At 41.0% G+C, this 27,500-nt stretch overlaps 2 protein-coding genes across 8 annotated transcripts in view; one reads left to right on the forward strand and one right to left on the reverse strand.

The window, feature by feature from the left end:
• Positions 1–17,665, forward strand: part of LOC125029937 (protein PRRC2C-like) — a 29,643-nt gene extending 11,978 nt beyond the window's left edge. For all 5 annotated transcript variants that reach the window (XM_047620128.1, XM_047620145.1, XM_047620152.1 and 2 more), the window contains 11 exons: positions 1–102; positions 846–1,081; positions 2,459–3,549; positions 3,892–4,585; positions 4,762–4,899; positions 5,178–6,771; positions 6,885–7,017; positions 8,675–11,311; positions 11,560–11,735; positions 15,349–15,664; positions 15,968–17,665. The exon at positions 1–102 is cut by the window's left edge. In XM_047620128.1, the coding sequence (XP_047476084.1) occupies positions 1–102; positions 846–1,081; positions 2,459–3,549; positions 3,892–4,585; positions 4,762–4,899; positions 5,178–6,771; positions 6,885–7,017; positions 8,675–11,311; positions 11,560–11,735; positions 15,349–15,664; positions 15,968–16,092 (7,242 nt within the window). In that variant the 3' untranslated portion in view covers positions 16,093–17,665. The remainder of the gene's footprint in view (positions 103–845; positions 1,082–2,458; positions 3,550–3,891; positions 4,586–4,761; positions 4,900–5,177; positions 6,772–6,884; positions 7,018–8,674; positions 11,312–11,559; positions 11,736–15,348; positions 15,665–15,967) is intronic.
• Positions 17,666–21,724: 4,059 nt separating this feature from the next.
• The window catches only part of LOC125029971 (ribonuclease 3-like), a 23,455-nt gene continuing 17,679 nt past the window's right edge, over positions 21,725–27,500 (reverse strand). For all 3 annotated transcript variants that reach the window (XM_047620187.1, XM_047620170.1, XM_047620179.1), the window contains exons 20-23: positions 26,965–27,126; positions 23,966–24,126; positions 23,648–23,793; positions 21,725–22,956 (exon numbers count right to left, since the gene is read on the reverse strand). In XM_047620187.1, the coding sequence (XP_047476143.1) occupies positions 22,265–22,956; positions 23,648–23,793; positions 23,966–24,126; positions 26,965–27,126 (1,161 nt within the window). In that variant the 3' untranslated portion in view covers positions 21,725–22,264. The remainder of the gene's footprint in view (positions 22,957–23,647; positions 23,794–23,965; positions 24,127–26,964; positions 27,127–27,500) is intronic.

Below are 27,500 nucleotides of genomic sequence, written 5' to 3' on the forward strand. Positions count from 1 at the left end.
CCAGGTGGTCCTTCAGGAGTTCCGGGGGGCCCTGTTGGTCCAATCGGGCCAGCACCACCTCATGGACCTACACCACAATATAGAGGAGTTGTTCCTCCTTATGTGAGTACACAGAAGACCTGTTTCAAATATGTTTCAAACACATTTTACCCAACACAACTGAAAGTGAGATGTATTTTATTTTAAGCAAGTCAAAAAAATATATAAATACTACCAGATATAAGTTTAACTTTCACTTTTGTCCTCTTAAGTTTGTTGTTGTTTCCTCATAACATTCTTATTTGTTGTATCTAACAGTCAAATTTAGGTTGATATATTACCCCCCCCCCCCTCCCCCATGTCAGTAAGCTGACAAAAAATTATGAATTCAGTGTTTGTTTGGCAGAAATTTAATACAGTAAATATTACCTCTCATTTATGCCATGGCTAGAATTAAAAGTTTTGAAAAGGAAAATTTCTCCTCTTACTGATTGTTCCATAAGTGTTTAGTCATTAAGGACTCAACTATCAGGCTTACGTGATTACAACAATATGCCCTGGTACAGTAAATTTTTTATGTTAGATTTGTCCTAGAGCTAAGTTTTTTAATATTGTGTTTTATTTATTTGTATTATGTTGATATGAATAACAATAGTAATAGTTATAAAAATAATACCTTTTAAGAACTCTTTTCCTCATAAAGAAAAAGAAAAAAATGTTGAAGGGGGCAAAAGGAAGGCCTAGTAGTTGACTTCCTTGACTACAAAGTGCTTTTAGAATGATTTCTTTCTGTCAGTAACAGGTTAAATCCATACTGTATTTTGGGGGGGGGAAAAATAATAATTACTCTTCTATCTCACTTTCAGCAAGTAATGCGTAATAGCTTCCCTGGAGCCTTTCCCCCCAACTACCCGGGTCACCCTCGCGCTCCCTACGTGCGTGACCAGAGGTATAGAGGGAATGGACCCTCCCCTTCAGGCAACAGTGAGGAAGATATAGTTGTGCCTCCTCCTATTATAAAGAAGGAGGCCCTGGAAGGGTTTGAGGATGATCCATGTGTTACAGAAGGCTGGGCTACTAGTGCAGCGGAAGTTGATTATAAGTAAGTATCATTTTTTTGAAATTTATTTATTTTACCATTTTAGTGTAAGTCTTCATCTTGCCTCTGTGCCATCCTAATCAATGGAAAGTAATGAGTTATTAGGCACTGGCTATTCAACTTTGACCTTACTCCAGTTTTTATCTTTGATATATGTAGACCTTGAAATTAGACAACATTTAATGCAAGTTCTGTGCTGATTAGACAGAGAAAGAGAGAGAAACAGTGATATGTGGGGTGGAGGGGCATACATAATGATGATAATGGAGTAAAGAGAAAGGCAGACATGGCAAGCATTTAAAATATATACTTTATATGTTCACATATAAAGAGGCATACACACTGCTAAGAGGTATTCATATAATTGGTTCAGGGACACTAGAAAATACCAAAGAAATGGGAGTGAAAATGTATGTGTATGTTGTGGAGGCTGTACATACCATACGTTATACTTACTGTCCTCATTCACTAGTGGAAGAAAGGTAGGATCGGTGCTCCAAAGCATTCATATTTTTTATTCAGGGAGACAAGGGGGACCAAGCAGATGTGTGTACATACCATATATTATGATGAGCCTTATTTCCTACATGTGTCCCATCACACAAAAAAAGGGCATACGAGAATGGGGAATGGGTTTGGGGTTGTAGCTGGATAAAATTTGCCAGATGTACCAGAGTTACTTCCTCACTCTTTACAGTTAACTGATTCCTGCCGAATTGTTAGATTGATTGATTTGTTTTATTTATTTATATATTTTTTTTTTTTTTTTTTTTTTTTTTTTTTCTTCCCTAATAAAATGTGGCATTTTTTGCAAGTAAAGGTTATGTTTGTTTGAAGAAAATATCTGATTCACATCCTCCGTCATGTGTACTATTGTTCTTTTTCACATTTACTCTAGTGCATGTATTAACCCAATGGCGACGGGTCATGCCTATAGGCGTCATAACAATACGCTCGAAATGTGGCTTGCGGCTGTCCGCCGAGGCAATGATTCGGCTTGATGTACCGAATTCACGTGCTCAAAGTCGGCGCATTGCCGCGGTTCGCCAGAGTGTAGAGTTTTTTTTAGTTTTCTATACCTGTCGCCAATGGGTTAAACCCAACACTGCCGGGTATCAAAAATCGCTTGGCATTATAAACTCTGGTGATTTCTGGCAATGTCCAGCTCCTGGGTGTGGGAGTCTGCTACATGTAGTGGAACTTCCCGCTCCATGCACTCTAGGGCATTGCCACGCATACAGCCATAACCTGCAGACCACACAGTTTGTTATGACAGCTGTACCCGTGACCTGTCCATAAGGGGTTAATAGATTTGTTTTCTTAGAATAAGGTATAATTTTTGCAATTTTAATAAATTGGTTATTTTTCTTATTTTTGCAGCCAAAAATTGAACTTCAGTGAAGATGAAGGAACTGTTGATGAAGATACTCCTACCCTACGAAATACAGAAAGGAAGCCAGATCGAAGGGATAGATGGGAAAAAGACAGAAGCCGGGAAATAGGCCGAGAGTCAGAGGAACGCCGTGAAGTGTCTAGAGAACCTGAGAGAGAATCTTCCATGAGAGAGAAAAATCCCCAAGGTTCTAGAGAACGTGACAATAGGCGTGACATGGCTGAGGACCGTCGAGATCGTGACCGCAGATTCTCTCCTGGGGACCCTGAAAGGTGGCAACACCGAGGAGGTTTTGATTATCGTGGAGGATCTGGTCGTGATTATGGTGGCCCTCAGAATTCTGGGAACCGGGGCTGTCCCCCCCAACATGTGCAGGCACACAACTCCCCTCATACTGTACCTGCAAGCACATCTGTGCATCCCCCATCACGCCCACCCTCTCTCACCCCTGTGCATCCTCCTGCTCATCAGTTAGCTCATGCACCATCTTTGTCACCATCATCACACCCCAGGGAAGAAGAGGATTCATGGCGCGATAAACGGGTCCCTGGAGATGAGGTACAGGTTGCCCTGGAGAGAGCAAGGCAGCGCCATGAAGAGGAAGAGAAGCGCTATGAAGAAAAGAAAAGGTTCGAGCAGAACAAGGTTATCAAGAAGTCCAGAGATCCAAGGGTTTTTGACGAAAGGGAGAGAGAAGAGCCTGATGCTGTCAGGGAACGTTCACGTGGCAGTAGTGAGTCGAGGGATGATAAGCCTCCCAGCCGAGATGGGCGGGACTATCGGCAACACCCAGACCGCAGAGAAAACTATAGGGACAGTTACAGGGATCATCCACGTGAGCAGTATGACAGACCTTTTGACAGACGAGATGGACAGCGGGATTCACAGCCAGTGTTTTCCTCGCAGTTCAAAAGCAAGCTACCTCCAAGGTTCCAGAAACAACAGCAGCAACAAGAGATGATGCGTGCTGGAGGGGGTGGCCAACCCTTCCGTGGACAAAATTCACAGGCAGCTCCATTATTTGAACCACGCTTTGGTTCTAGTGCGGGAGGAAGGTTTATGAATCGGGATAATGAAAGTAAGTGACTAGATTCTTTAGTAGAAACACAGTTTTAGTTATATATATTGAGAGACACGAGTCAGAAAAGTTATAAGATAGTTGTTAAAAAGGTTTGAAGCTATTTGTATTTAGAGATAGGAGACTGAAAAGATGTAAAATAATCATTATAGTGTTGCCAAATGTAAGATTGATGTGTTACAGAGCTAGAATTTTATTATCAGATTATTATGTTGATAGGTTAATTGTATTTTTTGTTTGTATCTAGTTTGTTTTTCCATAATTTTTTCATTGAGACACCTCAATTCATGAAGGATCTGTAAGTATACTAATTTGCTACTTTCATATGTTTTATTAATACAGGTAAGGAAAGAAGAATGAGGACAGACAGTGATACCTCTGGGGAAATTACAGATGAGAGGCCAGCAAGTGGACTGTCAGCAGAACGTCACAGGGATGATAGAGAGGAAAGGCTAGATCGCCCAGACCAGAGAGACTATAGATATGATCGATCTGATAGAAATGATAGGTCAGAGCGCCTAGACAGGATTGAGAGGTCTGAAAGATCTGACCGCCCAGATCGCTCAGAGCGCATTGACAGACCTGATCGCTCAGAGAGAATTGACCGATCAGACCGTGGAGAGAGAATTGATAGGCCAGATCGCCCAGAAAGAATTGAGAGGCCAGATCGCCCAGAAAGAATTGAGAGGCCAGATCGCCCAGAAAGAATTGAGAGGCCAGATCGCCCAGAAAGAATTGAGAGGCCAGATCGCCCAGAAAGAATTGAGAGGCCAGATCGCCCAGAAAGAATTGAGAGGCCAGATCGCCCAGAAAGAATTGAGAGGCCAGATCGCCCAGAAAGAATTGAGAGGCCAGATCGCCCAGAAAGAATTGAGAGGCCAGATCGCCCGGAAAGAATTGAGAGGCCAGATCGGCCGGAAAGAATTGAGAGGCCAGATCGTTCAGAACGCATTGACAGACCTGAGAGAGTGGAACGACCAGAAAGGGTTGATTCTCGAGGCAGGGATGAATTCTATGAAAGACCAGATAGAGATGGGTAAGGGAATACAAGTATTTTTAGATTGGATATTTGCATTGACACTTTTAGGGAAATTAAATGTTAGTTCTCATATTATGAAAAACTTGAGCTTAAGTTGAGAATATACCTGACTTGGAAGGAAGAGCATACTTTTTATCCTTGATAACGCTGTATAACAAATTTTATTTTTACAGGAGGTATCGTGGCCGAGGCTCCCAAGGAAATTATAGGGATCGGGACCGTGACCGTGACCGTGATTGCTGGGCACGAACATCCTACTATGAAAAGTTTGAGGAACGTCTTGAGCCACGAGACTTGGATTATGATAGACGGTTAGCTTTCCTACTAAACCTTTTTTATCAAGCTAAGATTGGAGTCATGAGGAATGACATGCAAGCTTCTGTAACATTGCATGTATAATTGACAGGGATTAGTACTATTAGTAATCTCTCATTTGTTCTAATTTTCATGTTTGTCTAATTGAAATGGATATACATTATTTTATATTTTCGTATGCCAGATTGTAAGTAAATGATTGATTATCAATTGGAATGTGGATATGATTTTGAAACTTGTTTAAAGGTAAAAGAATAACCCCTTTTGTTTACAGGCGAAACTTGAATGGTGAAGATTGGAACAACCGGGCCAGAGACTTTGAAAGGGAAGGAAGCAAGGGCCGTAAAATCTTTGATGATAGAAATGACCGCTCTGAAAGGAGCGAGAGCTTTCTTGAGCGCCGTAGTGACAATAAAATGGAGTCGTGGGGCCGCTCATATGAGGTTGACCCTGTCATTCCTAAGGAGCCAGATTATGATTCAGGTGAACTCCGCATGGTGCACAAGGAGTGGGACAAGGAGGTAGAAGCTGCAGAGAAGCAGATGGAGCTACGTGATGAAATGCGAGATAGGCCACAGCGACCAGACAGCCGAGACAGTCGAGCCAGCAGGGACTCACGCGCTAGCAAGGATTCCTTTGAGCGATGCCCCTCAAGTGCACCTGCAAGGGAAAAGAAATTGGAGATAACTTCCTGGGCCGATGCCACCTATGAGTATGATGACTACTACAGATCAGAAGGCAGGGGGGAAGAATTAGGTCGAGAACAGACCGTCTTAGAGTCTCCAAAGAAATTAGAGGTCAAAGAGGAAAAGCCCCCCAAAGGGAACGAAGAGGAAGTAACAAAAGAAGAGAAAGAGGTTCAGAATGAAGTACTAAAGGAAGGAGCCCGTGCTGCTGCTGCTCATGCTCCAGCTCCCATCACCAGGGAGAGACTAGAGGCCTCAGACAAGGAAAAGGAGATCAGAAAAAACATGACAACACTCAAAAAATCTCAGGGGGAACCTGTAAGGAAAATAGAAGTGAAAGAAGTGGTTCATCCCAAGGAACAGAGAGACAATGTTTGGGCGAGCCGTTCAAAAAACGCAGAACGCTCCCGCCCCGATTCCAGCGGTTTGGCAACAACCACCACCAGCACAGCCGGCAACAACACAACCAAGGCCGTGGAGTCCAACATATGGGGCGTGGCCAAACAAACAACCACAAACAGCGAGAGCACCTCCCCAATCACTACAACAGCCACAACAGTAACTGTGAGTCAGGTCAGCAACACTATCACCAACACCACCAACACCGGCACCACAGCCACCGAGGGAACAGCACCAACAGTGGCAAGGGTGCCTACTCCTCAAGAGCCAATTGGCACCATACAACCAACACCACAGCCGATGCAACAGCAACCTCAGCCATTAATGCAGATCCAGCACCAGGCACCAATACAGCAACAGCCACAGCAAAATCAGAAACCTCAACCGCTGGCCGGGACCATAGCAGAAACCACCACCACTACAACCACTACTCTGGCACAAGGGTCTTCTCAAACAGCAACCGGCGGAAGAGAGACCACTGAGGGGAAGAGTGGAGAAGTGGCTGAGAGGGAGAGTGCCGAGCGGGGCGGGGGCAGCAAACCAGTGTCGTCTGGAGGTCGTGGCAGCCGTGGAAATCGCTACGAATCCTCCCGAAGTGGAGGTCGCAGTGGTGGACCCAGAGGTAGCACGTATCCTGTTTACCGGGGTGGCCGAGGGAGTCGCAGTGGGGACTTCAACCGCAGAGGTAGAGGACCACCACCAAGATTCCAAAAGCGCAACTACAGAGGTGACGAGGAATATTACTACGAAGACTACCATCCACGTTCTCACCGTGAACGAAAGGTAAATGATTTAATCGCTAACAGATAATATAGAGGTTTTGTATTACTAAGAAAGATTTGATTAAGCACAGAGTTTAATAATAAAAATAATACAATTATTTGCCCATATTGCAGGATGATTGGAGCAACAGCTGCGAGGGAGACTGGAACAGCCAAGGAGGTGGAGGGAATACCAACAGCGCCAGCAGCAACCAGAACACCAACAGTGGCTCTGCTCAACCCAACAACCGGGAGGAGAGCGGCGATGGTGAGCGCTCCCTGTTAGGTCGAGGTGGCGGCCGGGGGCGTGGGGAAACCAGGCGGGGAGGCTCCAGGGGTGGTGGAGCAGCAGGAGCTTCAGTCCCTCAGGGCCATGCTGGGGGCAGGGGGCGGTCAGCACCAGCACACAGTGTTAGTGGTGGTGGTGGTGGTGGCGGCAAGGCAGGTACTGCTGATGAGGGTAAAGCAACTGTTGTAGAGGCAGGACAGACAGATGCTGCTGGACGCAAGCTGCAACAACAGCAGAGTAGGTTTGACCGTATGCCACCTAGATTCCAGAAACGTCGTGAATTTGAGCGTCAAAGAAATGGCGTCAGTGGAAGTGGTGGTGGTGGTGGCAGCAGCAGCAATAATGGTGGTGGTGGTGGTGGAGGGGGTGGTGGCGGTAGCAAGAGAGGTCGAGGGACACCTGTGTCGTCATCGGTCTTGGGCTCTGGGGGGGTCGGAGTGGTATTAACGCCAGCAAACAAGCCAGGTGTAAAAGAAGGGACTCCTGAGACAACTGAAGAGGCTGATTGGGAAACAGCATCTGAAAGTAGTGATCCTGAGGCTCGGAAGGAGAACAAAGAGAAGGCTTCGAACCCAGCCCCTAAACCCGACCATCGTAAGGGAAGCAAAACAGACAGGAAGATCGGTGGTGGTAGTTGGGCTCCCTCATCAGGTGGGGGGTCGTCCCAGGGCCGCAATTCACTTGGCAAGGAATCTAAAGTTGATGGCCCAGGTGCTCCCCAGAGTGCCAGCCAGCAGAGGTTTGGTGAGAAGAAGGCTCCCCATAAAAATGAAAGAAATAAGAGTGGACCAACAAGTGGAAAGGGCACAAAAAATGAAACTACTGTCAATCAAGTGCATGAGATAAAGTTAAACCCTAACATGGTACATCAGGCTCTCTCTGAAGTCAACAACAAAAGTAAGCCCAAGCAAGAGAAAGCCAACCCATTGGAGGGCATCGACTTGAATAATTATGCTAGTAAGTAGTTTCCTGTTGCCATTTCCACAACAATCCATGTCAACCAACTCATGATGAATTGAATAAGGTCAAATGTTGCCCTCGTGAGGTGATTTTGATTGCTTTAGCATAAGCTAAGAGAAAAATTTTGGAGCCTTTTATTTCACCAAGCTGATTCTAAATGTTTTGTATGGCCCTGTTTATTTTTATACTTTATTTTGGGTTTGTTTTGTTTTTGTTTTTGAATTCCATTGTGCTTTTCATAGTTTTTTCAGAGCATGCAACTACTAATGTGGGACTTTTGCCAGTACTAATAATGGGTTCAGTTTTTCCTTGATTCTCAGTTATTTTTCCCCCTTTTATTATTGCTACACAATTTCATCAGTTTATTACTTCTTTTATATTTTATTTTATATAGTTAGAATAGACATTTAAAGTATTGGTTACTTAAATATGTTCCGCAACTTGTGCTAAAGCAACAATACTAATGTTTGACATAGATTGCTGCATCTGATTCTAACATTAGTGTGGACCCTTCTTTTTAATGATTTATTTTGCACTGTGTAGTATAACTTTCTGTTGTAGTATATCAGTGTATAAAGAAATTTAGAAAAAAGAAAGGTGGTGTGTATCAATGATATAATAATATACTCTGGCAAAGAGTTTTATGATATTAACTTCCAAACATTTTCATTTTCAGGTGTTGTGATTGTAGATGACCAGCCACAGGTTTCTGAACTCATCGGTGATATTCTTGATTCCAATGATGGCTTTCAGCAAGTCACAAGACGCAAGTCTGGCAAGGAAAAGGGCAAGCCAATGCCCGAAGAAACAGTCTCAGCTGCTGCTGCTACTGCAATAGTTACAGAAGCAGCAGGAACAACAGGGACAACTACTGTGTCTGGCCCTGCCTCTTCCTCTAATGCCAAGAAACAACCAAAAGAGAAGAAGAGTCGATCCAGCAAGTCGAGTGGTTTTGAGCGATCTCGTCAGAGTAAGCTTCCCCCAAGACTAGCCAAGCAGCGAGAAAATAATCGTATAAATGCTATAAAGAATGCTGGTTCATGTAGCCCTGTTGAATCTCCTACCAACACACTCTTCCCAGTAAAAGACTCAGCTTCATTGCCACCACCAAAGAATGCCTGGGATAAACCTTTAACAGCAACACTGAGAGCAAACTCGCCTTCCCAGGCTGCAGCAGGAACAGATGGAGTCAGCCAGGGTGGGAGCAAGCCACCTTCATTTGATAACCATGACAGTGGTGTTGAAATCAGTGACCAGCCCAACTCTGGTGGTAGTAGCCAGCGGTCAAGTCCAAGTGATGACCCAACTAACTTTGCCAAGGTTGATAAAACTACATTAGATGGGACATCAGTTCCCTCCCAAACCATCATTTTTGAGAACACCAACTTCAAGGCTGCAGGAACTGTAAATGCAACTGTTGGTGCCGAGTATAAGGCCAAGTTTAGTGAAGCTCCAAAGCCTCAGAGACAACGTGAAAATAGAGACAGGAAGAGTGCTTCTCCAGAGGCATCCCTTGCCATAAAAGAGGAGAAGGATAAGAAGTCTGAAAAGCCTGAACCAATTGAATTGCCACTAAGTTTCTCTACCAAAGTGGAAGAAAATGGTGCTGATATGAAGCTAGACTTTACATTTGATTCTGAGCTAGCAGAAGTGCCAGGATCTGTGAGTACTAAGGGCATCAGCCTTCCAAGATCACTGGTGATGACATCTGGAAGTATGCAGAGCCCTATTTCACCATCAACAGATGATCTCAACTTGAAAATTGCATCTGTCAAAAAGGTCTGGGAAACCATGGCACCTGTGCCAGAACATGCTGAAGATGTCACAAGTTCAGTGGCATTTTCTTCTGCCAGCTTCTCTGCTGTGGATAGTGTTGCAGGACTTGATCATTCACCGGCATTAGAGTCCTCATTCACAACAAAGGATTCAGCAACTGTTGGGAGTTGTGAGGATCCTTCCCAAGATGTTGGTGGATACCAAGGAGGATCACCACTACAACAGGGAGCAGCTATGGGCAGTGGAATGGTCTATACCTCTTCTGTTGCAGCATACACATCATCAGCAGCATATACATCATCAGCTGCAGCATCCTTAGCCAAGGCAGAAGTCAGCCGCTCTGGCAATGTGTGCAAGGTAAAACCACAGCAACAAGCAGCAAGCAGTTCGGTGTCCCCAGGCCCAGGAGGATCATCCTTGGGGATCCCTAGTGGATCTTTGTCTCCTCCTCTGGCTTCAGGCTCAGCTGGGCCATCCAATAGCAGCATCTATCAAGCCTTGGGTGGGGGAGCTGCTACATTTGGTGGCATTGGTGGCACCATTCCCTCACCTCCTATGATGTATAATTCAAACCAACAGCTGCCACAGACTGGCCTCTACCAGCCATTTTTGGATGGCGCTCCTGTGCTAGGACAGAGAGGAGCATCACAGTTCTCTCAATATCCACCTTATGGTCTTGGCCAAGGTTTGGGAAGCAATGCATTTGGTCAGCAGTCCATGTTCTTGCAAACACCACCACCACTCACAACACCAGCTGATCTCTATACAAACAACCTATCACAATACCGCTTACAGCCTGCTGGCTTTGGACAGAGTCAACCTCAAAACCAAAATACCGTGTTGATATCTTCAGCTTCAAACTCCCTAATGTCATCAGCAGTGAAACCCTCTTCACAAACTTTTGGCAATTCACAGCAGAATTTTGGTACCATTGGGTCTAAGGCTGGGACACCATTCCAGCAGAGTGGCCTAGGAACTGCTTTGCAAGGTGGTCCTCAGCCCTCGCAATTGTATATATATGATCCCAGTCAGCCCATGGGTCTCTTAGGATCCCAGCTGGTCCAGCGACCTGGTGTGCAGAATTCTGTTATTCAAACAATACAGCAGCCAAGTTCTTTCTACTCAAACAATGGTGCTGGAGCCCCAGGAGGTCCACCAACAGCACCTCCAGCAGGTCCTGGAGGCCCACAGCAGCCAGCAGGATTCTACACTGCCTCTGGATCTCCCCTTCAAGCAGCAGTGCAACAACAAGCACAGCCACCTCTACAAACTCCTCCTGCAGCCTATGGCTTACAAGGCTTTGGTAATCAGTCTCAACCTGGACCAGCAGGTGTAGGAATGCAGGGTTTTGGGTCTAGTATGAGCCTTGCAGCACAGCAACTGGGAGCTCAGCCATTTCGAGGTGCTCCCACACTTCCTGCAAGCTTCCTCAAGTCGTTGCAACCTGGAGCCAACATTCAGGATACTGCCCGCCAGCAGCTCAAGTCCCCAGGAGCTGGGCAGAATTCCTTTTCATCAACATTTTTCCCAACTTCAAGTGAGTACTTGTGTATTTGGAATCATGACTACAGTTTTATTCATTTTTTATCATTCTGTATATTTATTTTCAAAAAGATGCATGAATTCATATTTGCTCCTGCTGTTACCAGTCTTTGCAGGGTTTACTCATAATATTTTATGATATACCTCTGCATGTGAGGTATTGTTTGAGTAACTTCACTAATAATTATTACAAAATATGAACATGAAGATCACTAGTTCATAATGTGTTCTATACACTTGCAGGTGGTATATCCTCATCTGTGAACAACAGCTGCAGCACTAGTAGTGCACATACAGTGTCTGGAGTACCACAAATATCTTCACCTAAAACTCAGAGCAGAAAGATGGCATCTCAACCTGGGTTGTCACACCAAAGCTCAAATAGGAATGCTTCATATACATCTCAGAATACAACACAGGTAATATACTTTTTCTCATTCCTTTATGGGTATTCCAAGTGCATGAGATGTTGATGTTCTTCATGCTGTCCCTTGCCATTTACTTCAAACATTACATACTTTTGTGATTTTAAAAGGGGTTTCTATTTTATTGATTTAACATTTAAGGGAACCGTCCCAAATGAAGGGGGTGTTAAAGGATCAAATTAAGTTAGCTAGCCTATGTTATGCATACAAGAAAGAAGAAACTAGCAAAGGACTGTTTGAGGCAAAACTGGTTTATTTCTTTGGAGGTGCAAGGGCAAACAGGTAAACTTCGGAGACAGGTATTAACCCCTTCCCGACGGGTCACGTCTCTGGACGTCATAACAAACCGCTCGAAATGTGGCATGCGGCTGTACACCAAGGTAGTGATTCGGCTTGATGTACCGAACCCCCACGCTCTTAAGTGGGCGCGTTGCCATTGATCGTCAGAGCGTTTTTTTTTTTTTTTTTTTTTTTTTTTTGTTTTTTTGTTTTTTGTTTTTGTTTTTTCTACACCCGTCACCAAGGGGTTAAAGCCAGGTACACCTGTATGGACTTTTGCTCCTTGCAATCTTGCATATGGTATATGCACATAGATATGAGTTTGTGAATGTTCAAAGAATTTTTTTTATACCAATGTCAAAAAAGAGAAGAAATGTGAGTTTCGTGTACATTTATACATGAAATATGCTTTCTATCAAGACTCTCTGGTAATGTGCTGTAGTTTATTTAGGGGTCTACATGTGTACCGAGTACAAAGCACTAATGTTGAAAAGTAATAGTATAATTAGTAACGATAATGTATCAGTTTGGAATAGCTCTAGCAGTCGGAACTGTCCACTGTCAGCAAATTTGTTTTAATTTGAAATTGGTCATTTCCGTTGTAAAGAGCACTTCAATGCAAAATCTACCCCATGGTTAGAAATTTGAAATTTGAATAAGTGAAATATTGATTATTTTATGTTGAAGATGATAATACTCAATGATACCCACTCTAAAATAATAACTAAATGGAATTTTGAAATCGGTCTTATCCATTTGCTTCATAGGGAGTTGATACAGCTGCTGCACCCTTTTCATGCGCTTCCAGTAAAAAATGCAAAATGAGGATGCTACTGTTGGTTGTAGGTACCATAAATATGGAAAATACCAACCCCACCCAGGCATCCGATCATTTAGTTCACTTATTTGCAAAGATTATACGCTCAAATACTGAATGCCAACATTGCAATGGTTTTCCATGCCCAATAGGCATTTTTTATAAATATCGATAAAGAAAAGGATTTTATCAGGTGCAACTAATATTCTTTTCTTTATGTAATAAATGGGTTTACTCCTATTAAATCAGGATGATTAAAACAGTTAATCTTAAGTGCATGTTTACATGCATATCAACCTTCTCGAAAATTAAAACCACTCAGTGACAAGCTAACCCCTCCCCACCCCTTTAACAGTGTAGGAAAAAGTCAGTGGCCCTGGAAATTCTCATTGCAAATAATTTTACACTTGTGCTTACATAATTCTCAAATTTGAAGCGATATGTTGTATTCAACAGAGAATCATAATCATATAACAATTTTGTACTGATATTGCCATTCACAATTCTCCATTTCTTCACAATCGGATTTTCCAAAAATGAAAAAAAAAAATATATATATATATATATATATATTAGTAATTTCAGGTTTAGATTAGTTGTCTTTATGATTTAAAGAAAAAGATACCTTTACAAAGTATGGTTTCTATTGAAGACGATAACTTTGATTAACTTGGTAATAATCTCATATCAAAATACTTTTTTTTCTTCTTCTTTTTCTCTCTCTCTTTCTTTCTTACTTTCTTTTCTTTTTTTTCTTCTTTTTTATAATATCCTTAAATTTAGCAAAGAAATAATAGAAATAACTAGCTTTTGAATGTGTCCATATCTCAAAGGCATGTTCTCAGTACTTTGTCTCATAAGCTGGCTTACTTTCTGGTTTTCCTTTTTTTTCTTTTTCTTTCTTTTTCTTCTTAAGGGTTCGTAAATTTTGATTGCCTCTATATCTTATGCTTTCTTCCGCAAGTAGTTTGGATTGCACAGACCCGTATCATGATTTTCAAAAACATGTACATGTATGACCAAATAAATGACACTTAATTTACCACGGCAGACAGTCCGAAATAAAAAGTAAATGGGAAATTTTTAAAAAATGGAGCATGATACAACCTTCCCATTGAGTTGATCAAAATTGAGTTTTTTTTTTTTTTTTTTTGTGTGTGTGTGTGTTAGTTAATATACAAACATTTGTATTCTTTTCTTTCTTGCTTTCTTTCTGGTTTTCCTTTTTTTTTGTTTTTTCTTTCCTATTTTTTCTTTTTCCTTTTTTTCTTTCCTTTTTTTCTTTCCTCTTTTCATTATTCCCTTTTATTTTTACTTTATTTCCTTACATTTTTTCTTTCCTTTCTTTCCCTTCCCCTCTCCCTGTCCCCTTTTATTTTTACTTTATTTCCTTACATTTTTTATTTTCTTTCCTTCCCTTCCCCTCTCCCTGTCCCTCTTCCTTCCCTTCTCCCTGTCCCTCTTCCTTCCCCTTTCCCTGTCCCTCTTCCTTCCCCTCTCCCTGTCCCTCTTCCTTCCCCTCTCCCTGTCCCTCTTTCTTTCCTCTTTTCTTTATTCCCTTTTATTTTTACTTTATTTCCTTAGATTTTTTCTTTCCTTTCCTTCCCTTCCCCTCTCTCTGTCCCTCTTCCTTCCCCTCTCCCTGTCCCTCTTCCTTCCCCTCTCCCTGTCCCTCTTCCTTCCCTTCTCCCTGTCCCTCTTCCTTCCCCTTTCCCTGTCCCTCTTCCTTCCCCTCTCCCTGTCCCTCTTCCTTCCCCTCTCCCTGTCCCTCTTTCTTTCCTCTTTTCTTTATTCCCTTTTATTTTTACTTTATTTCCTTAGATTTTTTCTTTCCTTTCCTTCCCTTCCCCTCTCTCTGTCCCTCTTCCTTCCCCTCTCCCTGTCCCTCTTCCTTCCCCTCTCCCTGTCCCTCTTCCTTCCCCTCTCCCTGTACCTCTTCCTTCCCCTCTCCCTGTCCCTCTTCCTTCCCCTCTCCCTGTCCCTCTTCCTTCCCCTCTCCCTGTCCCTCTTTCTTTCCTCTTTTCTTTATTCCCTTTTATTTTTACTTTATTTCCTTAGATTTTTTCTTTCCTTTCCTTCCCTTCCCCTCTCCCTGTCCCTCTTCACGACGGGTCACGTCTCTGGACGTCATAACAAACCGCTCAAAATGTGGCGTCCGGCAGCGCACCAAAGCACTCCGAGGCGGTGAATCGGCTTTATGTACCGAACTCCCGCGCTCAAAGTCGGCGCGTTGCCATTGATTGCCAGAGCATAGATTTTTTTTCTACACCTGTCACCAAGGGGTTAAGATAGTGACATTATTTTGAAGTGAAGTAGGCTATTTTTTTTTTTAATTTATTTTCTGAGTTTAAGGACATGTATCAAAGAGAACAGTTAAAAGTAGAAAGGTTATGAGTGATGTTCTGTTAGGGTATTATAAATGGATCAATTTTCTTATTTTCACTTGTGAAATATCTGCCTCTTCACTTGTCTTTATCTCACAAAATTGCAACTGCTAACCACTCTTTTCAGATGATGGGTGGAAGTTTAAGGTCTTCAGGCATGGTGATGGGTCTGCGTGGCCAGTTGCCCATGGGCACCCAAACCCTGAGTGGTCCAACTCCTGGAATGGCCTCTAACTCGCGCTATCCAAATCCTGGCCCCATTCAGCGGCCACCAGCAGCCCAGGGCTCTGGCAGCAGTGGCAGTCATCGTGGTGGCCGTGGCCAGTCACAAGGCCAGCAACAGCAGTCCCAGCAGAGGAGCTCCAACCCCCCCAGCTCAGCCCAACAGGCCAAGTTGAGGGCAGATGCGTTAAGCACCACCCAGGCGTTCTTCAATCGGGAAGGTTAGCCCTCTTTTGGTGCTTTATGCTTCTTTCCAGCTGTTCTTTTTTATATCACCATGTAGTTGCTGTAGTTGTTATTGTTATAAGGATAATATTTATTATTGTTTGTATTATTATTATTGTTAGTTATTGCTATTATAATTACTATTACTAGTATTATTACTTTTATTATTTTTGTTATTATTAATAGTATTAATAATATTACCAGCTTTGGTGTATATATATATGACCAGGCTTTATATTTTTAGCTAGAACTTGTTTCTGATTCAACAAATATACTAAGAAGTCCATTTTCTTACACAGCTGGAAAATCAGAGAAGAAAGGAGAAGACAAGCAAGTAGAGTCCATTTCATCCACCAAGGAGGAGCTCTCAGTTGACAAGGTGTCAGCTACACCCTCCACAGCAGCTGATGGCCAGCCAAAATGAAGCCTCATGTGATTGCGGAGGCTTCTGTGAAAAACGAAGCGAGGCATTTAGCTGTCCTAAAGTGCAGGTGGTATTCAATGGACCGTGTATCATGATGGTGACGAAGTTGGAATTTATTTTTTCTTCCTTATTTTAAAAGATCATGTTTTAATCATCCATAAAGTTATTCTTTCTTTTTTTTTATTGCCATTATTTTTTCTTAAGACGAGAAAGTTCTTATCTTTGGAAGAAGATTTATATCAGTAATGAAAAAAAAAAAAATCGTAAATAAAATGATAAACCCAGTGGTGAGGCAAGATTTGCTGTGGTTGAACAATTTGAATTTGTGGTTTATTTCTCTATTGAAAGGCAAAGTGCGTAATGTTGAGTGAACTTTATTTTCCTCTATTTGAAAAGCTTTCAACGCTGTGCTAGAAACATAGACATGATTGATGCTATGGTTTCTTTTAGAAGTGTTAAATGCATATGGACGGTGCATATGTTACTCTTGGTTGATTTTTGTATCTTGTCAGTTAAGTAAGGACTCAGTGGTACTGGGAAGGGCACCTGTGCTTGTTTATTTAATACAAGAAGATACTACTCCACTAAAGGAAAGTAAGTGTGTAATGCACATGAGTCTCTCTTCTAGTTGTTAAATGATTTCTTTTGGTTTACTGGCTCAGGATTGATGGTTCCTGTAGCTACTACAGAGTAGGGTTAGAAATGAGCTTTTTAAGAAAAGGAGGGTGTTACCCTTTGGAAGATATCCCTCTTGTGAAAATGCTATAGAAAGTAATGCTGATCACTATATAAGAACATTTTTGAAGCCTAAGACATTATTACTGGCATTTACATAAGAAACAGGTTTACATTGACAATGTAAAGAGCGTGACCAAAGTGCAAGAGGCGTTTAATGATGGGTGAACCCTGCCAATCTTACACCATAGAGAAGAGAGTAATGACCAGGCCATGGGTAACCCGTGACGCTGTCTTGCCTGCTGGCCATGGCGCCAACTTGCTGCTGAGGAACCTGGGGAAACTGGGGCCATTGCTAATGTTATGGGACACATGGCGACAGAATACACACCCATTACCTGTTCCCTTGTAATTTTCAGGGAAACGGTTAGGCACCCCTGGCCACCATGCTCTACTGTCACTGCCCCTGATGGTATGCTGTCTGGCTAGCTGAGGTTCCAATATGTTATTGTAACTTGTGGCATTTTACCATGTGTATGACTTGATATCGTTCCCTCATTGTTACGCTGTTGAAAAGCGCACTGTATGGGCAACTCTGGGAAGGCTTCGTGTTGCTTCACGTGGCAGTGGCAGCTAGTGGGTGTGGCAAGAATTACAATATTGGCTGCGGCCTACCCAACCAACCACACCTGCATACCACCCACGTGGCACGCCTACGTCACAGTCTTTTAATTTTAATTGGCCCCACACTATTGAATGGATGGGACTCTTTTAGACCCCTCAGCTTTTATACTGATCCAGAGCGAGTGAGGGGCCTCGCCCCCTCCTCAACACTCTTAGCAGCAAGTTCAACACACCTTGTGTAGTTGTCTTATTGCAATAAACTCAATGTCTCCTGGAGTGTGTGTTACTTTGCAATCCTTATGAGCTAGCTTATGATAGACAAAGTAAGCTTAGACAAATAAAGAGAAATCCTAAGGATACATGATACTGCTGTCTGCTCTTGACTGTATTAATGTACCTTGCAAACCTTACAGGTAAAATGGCAGTTTTTGTAACTTATTGTAGTTTTATCTGAAAATTTGATTTAGGCAATTGATAATGTATGTATGGTATATTCAAACAACAGTCATTAATGCATGTTGAGTTTGATATTATTTATCTCATCTTTGTTTATTTAGATAGCAGATCTATTTACTTATGAACATTATTATTACTATATAGATACATTGCCAACAGTTAGTGTTAACTACTTCATTTTGGGATGTACAATATTTTGGATTTTAGAATTGGGAGAAAAAATGGTAAAAAGGGAGGCTATTCTGTACTCTTCGCCTCACCAACTAGTACTTACAGTATGCTGCACGCATAGAACTGTCTTGCTCAACTAGACTTATCTTAGAAACTGTGTGGTAACTTCACACTTTTAATTTCATTTCCTTTCTTCTGCCTCGTATCCTTTCTCTCCCTTACACCCAAGTGACAGTTATTGAAACACTTCTTTCTTGATATTATCCAAAGACAACATTTCAGTTTACATATCTTAAACAAATGTAGAAGAAAACATTTATTCCCACTATGAAATAAAGAGAAAGCGATCCATTTAACTGGATATCTTATTCATTTTCCCACTCATTAGACTTTGTAATAGGCTTCTTGCTTATTTTTAAAATATTTTTAGTATTTTGTAATAGTGATAGGTGATGTACATTTGAATTTGCTCTACTTATTCATTTTTATTTTTTTAATGTAAATATTGACCGTGAGAGAAAGATTCAAAATGTGAATCTTTTGATTTTCAGTGTTGCATAAACATGCAAGAAATAAAAAATGAAGTTATCTTTTGAGAATGATAGTATATTTGCATTCAAAGAATTATCTGCAGTCAAATGTTTTAATTATCATTGAGATTTGTTACAATGTTCTCAACAGAAATAGAAGTTGCGAAGTTTTCTAAAGAACATTTAAAATAACTGCTAATAGTAAGCCCATTACTAGCAACACAGATCTTCAGTGATTTTAGTTTTTAGAGACCATACACTAAAGTATAATTCAGATATTGCTTTCTTTATTTAAATAAACTTGATTGTATTGCTGAACTGACCCCATAAGCCATGTCCAGACGCAAAGGCATCACTGTTAGGCATGCCTCGAGTAATGGCATCAGGAGTTAAACTACCGACTAAACGACCAATTTGCAATAGGAATTGGTCGTTCAGCCAGTAGTTTGGCCGCCTTTAACATCACTTAACAGGCATGCCCACTCTTCTGGACATGGCTTTATTTTGGATGGTAGAAGAATATATTTCCTTTAAATATTGACTTGAATATATACACACACCCCTATTAGCTCTAACATGAAAATATTGTGAATATATTTCTTAAGATTTTATTATATGTAAGTAATTTAAGTTCATTACATATTGTTTTCATGATGTTTATAGATGTAGAAAACTAAAGCCTTACTTGAAAGTGATTGCATGATTAATTTTGAGTTTGTTTGTTAAAACTATAGGAGTATTTAAGAAACGATACAGGGACTGCAGTAACGAGAAAAAAGAAAAACAAGAGAAATGCTTAATGGCTGAATATCGAAAGAGTAGAAGGAAGGGAGCTCTTTTTAGTAGCACAAAGGTAATCTCAGATTATCTAATACTAATACAAAAAGTGGCATTAGTCCATACAATATTATTGTACACAAGAGAAGAAGAAATCAAACCGATGATTATGTTCTGCATAGTGGTGCCAAAATATTTACTATGGATTCTAGCAAAAAATAAGCCTGGCAGATTGACAGTGCTACTATACCCCGTCAGCCCCTTTTCTCTCCCCTTTTCTTAACCCTTTTCGTTATTATACTTTACCATAGCGTTATATGACCTTTGATGTCATATAGCACTTACCAGGGGGCTTTGCACCCAAGCCTCACGCTATCGCTATATTTTGAATACGCCACTAGTGACCCCGAGATGTTGACGCGGCAGAAAAAAAAAATCCGTAAATAATTAATGGTTCTAGTCCTGAACACAAGTTTTTTACTGAATAATGGACTTTCATTATTTTCAATGGTTCTGATGTAAACTCATTTCAAGGTAACTAGAAATTGGATGATTTATTTAATTAAAGTCAAAGGGTATGACCCGTGCCTTGGAGCTCAGCCCTCGCCGTAACTAATTTTGAAAGGTCTTTTCTTCCCTTGTGTCCACTTATCCTAATCGTCGACTCATTTTTACCACTTTCGCCACAATACTGTCATAATGCTGTGTGACCTTTGATGTCTGGCACGTTTGTTTTGACTCTTGGCCATTCTGGAAATCCAAAAACATTGCCTTGTGACCCCCCCCCCCAACGCCCCACCCTATCGCTATATTCTGAATACGGCACTAGTGACCTTAGATGTTGACAGGGCAGAAATCTTTCAATAAGTACATAAATACAGATGGAATCACGGGCGGAAACTTACTCAAACATACTTGGCGTCACCTCTATGGTTGCCTGTCTGTGTAGACAAGCCATTAAATATCTTTCCGTTCCTGTTTCATTGAGGGATTTATTTTTCTTTAGCTGTGCCACTACTTCTTCCTATTTTATTTTTAAAACTTAAAAAAAAAATAATAATAATAATAATATAATGTGGATTCTGGTTACATTAATCATCCAGCACCCTCCCCCAATCCCTTGCTTCTTCTTGTCGTGGGGAGGGGGTTAGGAGATGGAGACTGGGGACCATTGTGGAGGACCACCCCTGCCTTGGCTTCAGCTCTCGCCTCAACAAATTGTGCATTGTTTTTGCTTCTCTGCCTTTCCTATTCATTGTCTTCATCCTTTGTTCTGTCCACTTATCCTAACCGTTAACTCCTTTTTACCCTTTTCGCCATAATACTTTAATGCTGTGTGACTTTTGGTGTTTGTCACATTTGTTTTGACTATTGACCATTCTGGAAATCCACAAATATCGCCTTGTGAAGAAAAAAAATCCTAACCTGGGGGCTCTACCCTATTGATATTTTGAATATGCCGCCAATGACCTTAGAGAGAACCACTCCATGAACATTAATATTCCTAATTGATACTGATTTGCTACTTTAAGTAGAAACTTAAAAATGGCAGGGAATTTTCCAGCAAAAATGCATTTGTTAACTTTGCATACATTAGATTTGAACTTCAGTAGTAAATACATAGACAACCATTATTTTGATTACGCACAATATCTAGTATCTGCGAGCTCTTAATGTCTAGAAAACCAAGGAATTTATGGAACCAAAATGTAAATAAAAAAAAAGAGAAACTAACATATCAGATTTATTGTTTTATGGAAAAAAAAAATTATCACATCATCTAAGGTCATTAGTGGCGTATTCAAAATTTAGCGACAGCACGAGGCTTGGTGGCAAAGACCCCCAGGTAACTAAGTGCTATATATCATCAAAGGTCATATGGCGCAATGGTAAAGTATAGTACCTGAACAGGATTAGGAATGAGTTAAAGATTAGGGTAAGGTTTCAGGTTGAACAGTACTAGAGGGTAGTATTGGTAGTGAAAAGGGTAGAGAGAGGGGTCTGATGGGGTACAGTATAAGGTAAAAGTTTTTACATGGGGAAAAGAGTTAAGGGAGTAGGGAACATTATGATAAAGTATTGAGGCAAAAACGGCAAAAATGAGTTGTCGATTACGATAAGCGAACAGAACAAGGGGACGAAGTAAAGGAAAGGGAAAGGAGAAAAAAAACCTACTAAATTACTAGATGAGAGGGCTGAGAACCAAGGCAGGTATGTTCCCCTACATAGGGCCTCAGTCCCCGCCTCGAGCAAGGGACGGGTGGGGCCTTGTAAAGCTATATATCTCTATACACTGTTGATGTATAATTTATTCTAACAAAGGAATCAAGATTCGGTAAATTTCTCCAAAACCGCGCTTCAAACAACCAAGCCTTCTGACAGGGTTAAAAATATGTATATTTATTTATAATACATTCATTATAAAATCACCTTCACATACACAATAGGCTGAACATACACTTAAAAGACATTCAGAGAACGTTGCATCTAAAATAAGAGTATAAAACCGGTTTCAGCATAAACCTTCAAATACGAACCAAAGTGCTATTCACGGTATTATGTCATATTCACATACGTTTTATGTAACATAAATAAGAATAGAATACCGAATACCCAACACCGTCTTTTAAGACATTAATTTTACAACTTGTTTTAAGAACCTTAATACTTATCGCTTGATTGACTGTATCACAAAATTCACTGGTTACAGGCTTTGGCAATACCCAAGAATATAATGGGATTTCTTTGTTTTAAACAAAAGGCATTTCAGCTTTTAAAATAATAAGTTACCGATCCTGAGGTCTTAATTCATGACTAGCAAATCATTAAAAATGACCGTTGTAAGCAGAGACTCCTAACAAGCATGGTAGCCCAAATTGCCATTCGACGAGGAATGTTTGGTTGATCACAAGTCATATCTGGAAATGAAAATATCTGAATTACCAAGCTGAGCGCGAAGGCTTTACACTCGATTCGCTCCTTGAATTCCTGGTTGGTTTTAGGTGGTGCTCAGCAGATGGTATTCTCATGTAGCCCTTGTACTTCTCTCGATTTCGTTCCGAGTCTGCGTTATCTCTCGACATGCCCTTTGTACATGTACGTAATTTCGATTCTTCAGATGGTTCCCTTTCGTCGTGTAATTTTTCTGCCTCTGATCTGTACCTCCTTTCCTCGTCTGACATTATTTTGTATTTCCGGTCTCCGGTACTTCTGCTTCGGTCGCTGTACGGTCTGTCTCTCTCCCCTGTTAGTCTGTCTCTCTCCCCACCCAACTTGTCCCTCTCTCTGCTAAATTTGTCCCTCTCGTTCGCCTTATTTCTCTCGCTGTCTCTCTCCCTGTCTCCGCCAAGCTGATCCCTCTCCCCAAACACTCGGCCTCTACTATCGCCACCTCTGCTTCTTTCTCCTTCCTTGTGCCTCTCCTCCCATGGCTTCTCCCTTTCTCTGCCGCGCTCCTTATCTCCTCGCCTTTCCTCCTCCCTTCTGTATCCCCGTCCGGACCTCTCCCTCTCCCGGTCTTTGTCTCTGCCTCGATCTCTCTCTCTGTGCGGCGAGCCAAGTTTGGAAACGCCCTGGATCTTGACGCTCTTCTCGATGACTCTCCGTTGGTGGTCCAGCTGCGGGAACAGCTCTGAAATCGGGAGAGGAGAGAATGAAAACTGTACAATCTTCAAATCTATTAAAATAATACTGAAAAAAAGAAAGGGAATAGAATTAAACCTTTCGATGTAAAAGTGCAACAACAAATACACCAATTATTCACACAAAACCGTTCTTGATACAAGCTATTTTTAACAGCACATCAATTTCCAGTGATATAATGTATCCTGGTCATATTTCTGTAGCGGGTATAGTTACTCCGAAAACGCAACTGCAACATTATACTCTACTGAATTGGACACAAATTCCCACGGACAACTTGAAAGCAGAGAGTAAAGCCTAGAAATATCGAACCAGACACGCCATTCTTCAGTAATCTGGTATTCCACAACCAAGGACATTTTTCGATCGGCAATATTTTCGCCTTTACTCTTTTGACTTTTATATCTAGATATCTTTCATTGAAATGCAGCTAAGTCTACACCCTTAAATAATGCTTAACCTAGAAGACTAAGCGTCTGCACAAAAAAAGATAAAGCTCAAACGATGATGAATGATCACAAAAATACTATTGGCAGTCCTAGCTCAGTACTTTTACCAGTAATTTCCCCTCCCACAATGAACATGGTCATCTTAAAACGTCTCTTATCGAGGGTTCCAAAACCGAAATGAAAATGAATCCCGCCAATAACCAAAGAATACAACCACAACCCGATTCCTACCTTTGGAGTTGAGGAGAGCCTCTCGAGCGGCATTCATCTCCGCTTGCTGGATGGAATGACCCGACGCCTTGGCCAGACGTCGCCCACGGAAATAGACAGCTACTGTGTACACACGTGTGTTGGTGGGGCCCTTGCACTCAATAACTCTGTGGGTAAAGAAGAGTGCGTTTATGTCACATAAGAGGGAAATACAATATGTTCTTAGTGGTTTAGCTATAAATACATCACAGTACAATACTATAGCGACGAATACACCATGCAGATAGTGATTGAAATGGCAGTACAACTACTTCACGCGCAGTATCAACGTCTACTTACTTGTAAATGGGAATGTCAGGTTCCCCTCCATCCATAGTCCTCAGGGTCAAGCAACACTGCTGCAATTTGCTCTTGGGATCGTTCCAATCTTGGTTCATGATGAATTGATGCAGCCGAGGGAAGAAACACACCTGGCAGAAGGCGCGACAGTAGTCTAGACCCTAAAATCAGTAAAAAAAAAAAAAAAAAAAAAAAAAAGTCACACTTATGATCATAAAAAAATCTTTGAGCTTTTGCAAACATACATTGTTAAAAGACCAGATCGATGGGACATCACTCGAAGCGTAGCTAAGGGCGGCGAACTTGTTTGGGTGAAAACTTTCGCAGTCAAGTGTCCGCGAAGTACTACGCGTGCATTAACCACTGAATATCTTGTTTCCCTTCGTTGACAAAGTATCTAACGAACACTTTGACATGTTAGAAGAAACAGCAAGAATACGTAAGCTCGAGAAAATCCAGGCAGCGAAGCTCGAAGGGGGTTCCTACTGGATAATCGCAGACGAATGATTAATTCAATTGACGGACTGGCCTAACGAGGAATTTTCCGCTATTTATGTTTACTTGATACATTCACAAAGTAATCATTCTTCTGGCATTCATTCGACTTCACTGCAAATCGGGGGAATTGATGTTCTATTTATTTCAAAGTCGAATAAACTGAAATGTCCTTTCCCGGCTACAGTAAATTTCGAAACATCAAGGCAAGAGATGGAGTCACGAGAACATATCATCTACATGTATAAGGGTGGCAAAAACGTTGAGAATATCCCTTGTCAAGTAAATCAATTATATTATAAACACTGGACCCACAAGCCACTCTCCCAGGAGTATGGCTTGAAGGAAAAGACGTCTAACCTTAGGGCGTCTTCCGTACGCGCCGGAAAAGTTAATTCAGTATTAAAGTTTAAGCCAGATCTCTAATGTGCATGCGCACTGGCAGCGTCCAGGATTAATTTTTAATTTACCTCTAGACCAGTCTTTACTTTTGAGCCTAGATTTAATCCTGCGCGTGGGAGGACAAGTTAATCCCACCAATCATGTATTGATATGTCATGACAATGTCATCAACTCCATAGAAAAGATGAGTTGAGTTCCCATTAATAGTTATAATAAGCGATAACGAAACAAATTCTTACATTTTCGTGTCAAAGATGTATACGAAAATTCATTTATATATATTTTGTATAAGTTTTGGGATATTCAAACTGCAGATACAACTCAACATGGAAAAGAAAAACGAAAAGAAAATCCACAGATAATTCCAGAGTTTACAGACACTGAGAAGGCAACGTTATTTCCAGGTTGGAAAAACATCCCCAACATATGTAATATATTAATCAAATAAAAGAGATTATAATAAAATCACGATTAGGTTTTAAATGCAAAGTAAAAACTCCCCGATTCCTCGCTAGCAACAGCCTGGGAAAAAAACTACCCTCCCCGTGCCCCGCGATCGCACACGAGAAAGAGCTCTCGGAGAAAACTCCCGCGTACATAAATAATATTAAGAGTATTTCATTTTTGTTTGACATCTTCATTTCGGTTGTCTATAATATTCATAGGCTATCTGAGGCCATTTATATGATTTTATTAGTACTGACACAGATATATATCGGCATGATATAATGCTAACGTGTGTGTGTGTGTGTGCGTGTGTGTGCGTGTGTGCGTGTGTGTGTGTGTGTGTGTGTGTGTGTGTGTGTGTGTGTGTGTGTGTGTGTGTGTGTGTGTGTGTGTGTGTGTGTGTGTGTGTGTATGTGTATGTGTATGTGTATGTGTATGTGTATGTGTATGTGTATGTGTATGTGTGTGTGTGTGTGTGTGTGTGTGTGTGTGTGTGTGTGTATGTGTATGTGTATGTGTATGTGTATGTGTATGTGTATGTGTGTGTGTGTGTGTGTGTGTGTGTGTGTGTGTGTGTGTGTGTGTGTGTGTGTGTGTGTATTTTTTTTTTTTCCTACGCAGAAAATGTTACCTTATCGACATCACCCAGATGTGGACACCAGAGGGTTTGGGATTTAATTTTTTTTTAACCATACATATATAACAAGATATCAAACTTTTTTACTACTGCTTGGACTGATACATCCCACTTGAACTTTCTTCTGAGCATTACTGTATCTTGAGCATTTCAGCTTTTATTTCAAGATTTGGTTTCTTGTGTTAAAGCACAGGAGTGAAATCTGGATGGTTAGGATCTCTTGATAGTCAATCAAAAGATACAACATAATCGTTGTACATACAATTAATTCATCTACAGTCCTGTTACCAAAGTCAAAATAACTACATAAAAGGTAATGATAAACATATTCTTACCTCTAAGAAAATATGTACTTTGCTGTTGGCTACCAAAACTTCCATACTCATTAATATTCTTCACTTTAATCCATATATGGTTAATGCAACCAACTGCAGCAGTGTTTGCCCATATTTAACCCACTGATTCTGGGTAACTGCACTGAGTCAAGGGGTCAATTAGTAGGCCTACTTGACCTCATCTGATATTCTCTCTCCTTGAATTTTTGGGAAAGTCTACAGCTATTATGTCATTACTCTTATTATTATTGTGTTATTGACATCACAATTATTTATATAACAACAATAAGAAATAAAAAAAACTTTCAAAAAAATTAAGGAAAAAGGTAAACAGGTAGTACTAGTAATGGACTCCTTGGTGACTAAGCTCTTGTGAAGCTATCTGTGTGTAAGCAAACTTAATTAATCAAAATCACAGTGGACATGGCATGTATGTCATGTCATCCTGGCTCCAATGGGCTAAGAAAAAACAGAAAAATACTTGAAGAAACAAGTGAGAATGCCAATGTTTTTGCCTCATGCCTCCACACTGAACTGGTCCATGGTCCATAGTTATTATCAAATCCTTACCTGACAAACATCTAGTATACACAGGAGTACAACAATAATTTAAGATGGAAATCTATTCACCAAGCAGTTAACTTAATAGATATCATATTATATGGAGCTTTCACAACACTTACCCTATCAATGTAGAGGGCCCCAAGAAATGCTTCCAGCAAATCAGCACGATCTTTTGTTTTCAACTCTGTCTTCAAGTGTGAATACATTGCATATGCTGTCATCCCCAAGTCATCACACACCACAGCCTGGGTCCGGTTGTTTACCAGAGATGAACGGAGTAACTGTGAGAGAAGTGGAAATATAGATTTATATCAAAGATCAAATAAACTATTATTGGCAGCTTTGCAACCCTTCAGGATTCATTTTATTGAGAGCAGACCTATTGTAGTGAGGGTAATGGCCTGTAACAGGTGAAGAAGATGATATGAATGCAAGAATTTTTTTTTTTTCCTTATTTTCCTTTTTCTTGTGAATATACTAATAGCTAATAAGCTCCAGCAACATTTTAATAACATTCCACTTCCTCAAGAGTATTCAACTAAGCAGTTCAGCTCAGAGCATATAAAATGAACAGCTGTTCATCACACAAACACATCTGATAACTGGAATAGTTAATAAATATAAAAGTGAAGTGTGAAGTGGACTCAGTAGTAAA

Source organism: Penaeus chinensis, chromosome 2 (assembly GCF_019202785.1).
Source record: "Penaeus chinensis breed Huanghai No. 1 chromosome 2, ASM1920278v2, whole genome shotgun sequence".
Taxonomy (NCBI): domain Eukaryota; kingdom Metazoa; phylum Arthropoda; class Malacostraca; order Decapoda; family Penaeidae; genus Penaeus; species Penaeus chinensis.